General features: G+C 36.6%; 1 protein-coding gene across 1 annotated transcript in view; it reads left to right on the forward strand.

Annotated features, from left to right (window-relative positions):
* Positions 1–3,023, forward strand: part of LOC108576622 — a gene marked incomplete at its 3' end in the record, with an annotated part of 5,559 nt that extends 2,536 nt beyond the window's left edge. The window contains 1 exon segment of the mRNA XM_017939644.1: positions 2,652–3,023. Within this exon segment, the coding sequence (XP_017795133.1) occupies positions 2,652–3,023 (372 nt within the window).
* Positions 3,024–4,794: the final 1,771 nt, after the last annotated feature.

A 4,794-nucleotide genomic window follows, 5' to 3' on the forward strand; every position in this document is an offset into this window, starting at 1 on the left:
AATTATTGCTTTAACCCTTCTAGTATAAGTGGTCAACTACTAACGAACAGTAGTGTTTTCATTTTTAAGAGTGGTCAACTTCTGAAGCAATAACTGAATTTTTAAATACGTTTTTAAAATTTTTATAACATAACTTTTTTAAAAAATTGGTCTTGTTACATCATCTAGAAGGCTTAAAGAGTATCTTCAGGCATCGACTCTCGCTATTTAATCACAGAGCAAGTGGTTACTATTGTTCGTGTGGAGGATTTCTCTTAACTGGTCAACTACTGGTACCTTTACCTTATACGGTATATGGAATAAAAATTTTTAAAGATTTTTAAAGCTATATAAAAATATGTTTTTGTTTGAACTACGTATAGTTATAGAAATCCATGCATTGTATTATTTGTTGAATGAAATTTTAAATATTGCTTATGTTACGTACGAAAAAATAATAAAATAAAATGTTTTAGCCGGGTATTTAGTAAAAAATTATCGTTTTAGAAGCAAATTGAAACAATTTAAAATATTTATGTGAATATCCAAAAATTTAATGTCTCAAAATTTTTTAAATTGAAATTTTAAATATTGCTTAAATAAAAAAAGAAAAAATAATAAAATAAAATGTTTTAGCCGGGTATTTAGTAAAAAATTATCGTTTTAGAAGCAAATTGAAACAATTTAAAATATTTATGTGAATATCCAAAAATTTAATGTCTCAAAATTTCTTAAATTTTCAATAAGCACAGGGTATACGCCGTATACCTTCCACTACAGCCCTGAGTTTGAATATGTATTATATTTCGCAATATTTTTTTATACTTAGATAAGCAACGTTACACGTATAACACTCTTTTGTAAAAAAAAAATCCAATTGTTACAGAAAAGCGTCATATACGTGTAATGAAGCAATTGTTTACATTGTTTCTTATCAACTAATTGTCCTTTTGAAGTACGTTTTAAATAAAACACTTAAAACAATGCGGAGTTATTGGAAAGAAACTGAAGAAAAAAATTCGGAGTGCAGAGGATTAAAGGACCTGTTCGCTAGCTCAGAAAGTATCTGGACGTGTTGTTACGGTCTCAACAAATTTAACCCTTTCGCGGCTAGCGCCGGTTATATCCGGCATCCACTAAGCGCGTCGCTTCAACAACTCAGAGTGAAGATTTATTACTGGATTTATTTTAAAATACAGAACATTCCCCTTATCCAACACATCCTTAAGTCCTCTGCTGTTCCAACGAAATCCTCTAAGATTTTACACGGACACAGTGGGAGCTCCAAAAACGCGAGACACTCATGGTGTGCACTAATGCTACTGATGCCTAGTTCCATCCGTCGCGAAAGGGTTAACGATCACTTTGCTTCCAAGCTAAGAAGCTTGTCCTTCCTATTTCGTTTTTTAATAAATTGTTTATTAAACTCATTCCACCGGAAACGCTACTTTTTTTGAAAATTTTTCTCTGCCAGCATTGACCCTCCCTTTTCGCGAGCTGTTCGCGAGCTCTAGCGCGGGCACGATACTTCTGCTATTTGAGAACAGCTCGCAAGCCAGTGCAGACGCAGTACGAAGGACCGAAGTGAAGAAATCGTGAAGGCCATGCCATGGGTGCATTTCATCCAATCTAAATGATTTCTTGGAAACGATTAGCTTTACCGATCGACGAGGGTCATTCAGTAAGTAAAGGTAAAGAGCTCTACTTCAAAAAATATCTAAAAGTAAAAAGTGCGATACCTTGTAAATCACAAGTTTGCAACCTTGGCATCAATTTCAAATAGCTGTTTGACAACAATTTCAGCATACATACAGAAAATTGGAATTAGAAGGTTAGGAAAAATTACTATCACTATCACATTCGCCATATAGTCCAGATCTTGCCTCGTCAGATTTATTTTTTTTTGTGCAGTCAAGTTTGACAGTAACGAAGAAATCACCATTCAGGTGATCCGTATTTTGGAAGTTTAGAAGTTTCAAAAAGTTTGCTAGTGAATGAAATGGGTGGCAATGCCCAATGGAATCTAATCATTCAGTAACATGGTATGGACCAAGGGAAATGTACTTCCATGGTCTACATCTTCAAACACGCTGCACTTTATTGTACCCTTGCGGCCAAATGTTTTGGGCTCGCTATGCATTGCAAACTTAGCAATTTTAAGAATTTTCGACGAATTTTTTATCATTTAAACCCATCGAAACAAGGTAAACTGCTATTAATCCCCATAAAATCAATTTCAAATCTGTAAAGAATTAATTGCAGATTCAGTTGGCAGACGATTCCGAACTTTTGGCCGGTAGTGTACTTTTAGAGATTAAAAATTAAACCCAGAGAAAATGAACAAAAAAGGAAAAGAACAAATCTAACCAAGATTAGAAGCGTCATTACTAGACTTTGGATTTTGATTTATTTAGAGGAAATTTAAAGGTGAAAAATATCCAAAACAACTTTCCACCGAAGTTCTACTCTATTCGCTACATCCCCAAAACTATAAATTTGCATAAAAATTCGCATTCTAGTCCTTACTTATGCGACGGTCCAATACATCTCCCAGCACCAAGGAAAGCAAACTTTCCAAAAAAAAAAAAAAAAAAAAAAAAAAAAAAAAAAAAAAAAAAAAAAAAAAAAAAAAAATACTCAAAATACCACGCGATTTATTTCTCTATTCCAAGGTTAGGCATCGCCGAATTTACTTCATCCGAATCGGTTTCGCCAGTGCTAAGCCTGAAACTAGCATCATCCAGCCGGGCATTATCGAAGAAACTGGATCGGCGCGGCAGGGGAATATCAAGGAGTTTCTTGGCGAGCAATTGTGAGGGATGCCAGCGATGTAAGAACACTTGAATGGAGCCACGGGTAGAACCAGTATTCCGAGATGTGGTCCGCCGTGCCGCCTCGCCGTTCAGTATCCCAGCAGAAGGGGCACCCGTTTCGAAGAAGCGGTCGTCGATTGGAAATCGTACCTGCTGCCCGTTGAATGGACCAGATCTCTTCCCTCCTGCACCCAGGCCAACTCTCTTTGCTTCCTTTTCTCTTTCCTGCCAGTTTGTCCCTCGGGCTTGGTAGACGCGCGCATGCGATTGATGCTCCGCATCGTTCCCTTTCTTCCCGTTTCACAGTCCCGGTTTTTTCCTAGAAGGTGTGGATCCGAGGAATCGAGCCACCTTTCGTTGTTCCACGATTTTAGTTCACCTGCACGTTGAGATAGCCGATTGATTCACCCGTTCTCCGCTGATATGCGCGAACTCGTGGATATTCCGCTGGATTCTTCTTGAATTCTCGGTGCACGAATTCCTGGCTTCGATGGAATTTCCGCGGGGAACCTTTCGGTTCTTGGATGAAGAGTGCTCGAGGAACATTATTTTTCCATGATATTCGACTACTTTTCGAATGGAAAGTATTCAGTTATTTCCGTTTGGTCGATTTGTAGGGGATCTCTAATGCTGTTCTTTTTGACACCACCGTTTTGTACAGTGGATGATCGAGTTATTAGAGCTGCTAATAGGAAAAATATGTTTTTCGTGTTTGCGTAGAAATACAATCACAGTATCGAGGTTTTCACACCGGGTAGTTTTTTAATTAACGTTTGCTCACTAGAGATACATGAAACGGGTAAACGTGGCTTATGTTGTTAGAAAGAATACAGTTAAGAAGTAAGAATAGAGTGAGTATTTGGTAGCGCTGCCTTTGGCTGCAATTATAAGTAGTAAAAACACTGCAACGAAAATTCAACAAAACTGTAACACGTGGTTCTCAAGTGGCGATTTGCAGTGCTCGTGCAAAATAACGTCCATTGTGACAAGTGATATTGCCTAAAGTGTTACCAAGAGTATATTTGCAATTTGTAAACATCAATACTTCGTAAAAAGGTAATAAGAATTCAGTAGGTATAACCAGGTTTTCATCTGAAAATTAATCGTTGTAATGTAAAACCGTCAATTTCTTACAGGTGACTCTAACAATTTGATCACCCACTGTATGTCTGCCATATTTTATTATTTCGACATTTTCAGATCACAATCCTCTGAACTTAATGCATATACAAGGTGAGCATCCTAACATGACGACTTCAAATAACTCGTAAGTTATTCGCTGTACGAAAAAAATGTTTCAAACAAAAGTTGCATGGTATCTAGGGGGGCATACAGTGCTCTAATCTGTTTCTTATTACCTTACTCTTTTGTCGAGATATTAGGGTCATCTTCAGTTTTTTAAACGGAATGTCTAATATTTTTTTTCGAATTCGGATAAATCGTCAAATTTTGCGTAAAAAGGTATTATACAAAGTGGGACCTAAAACGAACAATTACTGAGATATTTATAAAACAAGTAAACAAAGTCGTGCTAAGAATCGCTGACTGAGCGTATTTCCTAATAGAAGATTATTAATTTGAAGATATCTCAGATACGATTTACGATTTACCAAACTTGCTTGTTTAACAAATAACTTTTTATACGTTACAATCATTAGTTGTGCTTTCACCGAACACACGATTGATATTGCGGCCAGTTTCCGCAACTTTGCGTCCTAATTTAAATTCGTATAAAAATATGGTACGAATTTGCTTCTTGTCCGTTGTTACGTTTTTAAGTTATACAGTCAACCCTCCTACAACGCGGTACTCTTATAACACGGTTTCCATATAACGCGGTGCCAAAATTGCGACGGCCCTCCTATAACGCGGTACTCTTATAACGCGGTACTCTTATAACGCGGTTTCCGTTCAACAACATTCCATCAACTTAATTGGTATAAGAAGATTCTCTATAGCATGAATTTATCTATGTGTTAAATTTTTACAGTTGAAATTAGCG

Source organism: Habropoda laboriosa, unplaced genomic scaffold (genome assembly GCF_001263275.1).
Source record: "Habropoda laboriosa isolate 0110345459 unplaced genomic scaffold, ASM126327v1 scaffold430, whole genome shotgun sequence".
Taxonomy (NCBI): domain Eukaryota; kingdom Metazoa; phylum Arthropoda; class Insecta; order Hymenoptera; family Apidae; genus Habropoda; species Habropoda laboriosa.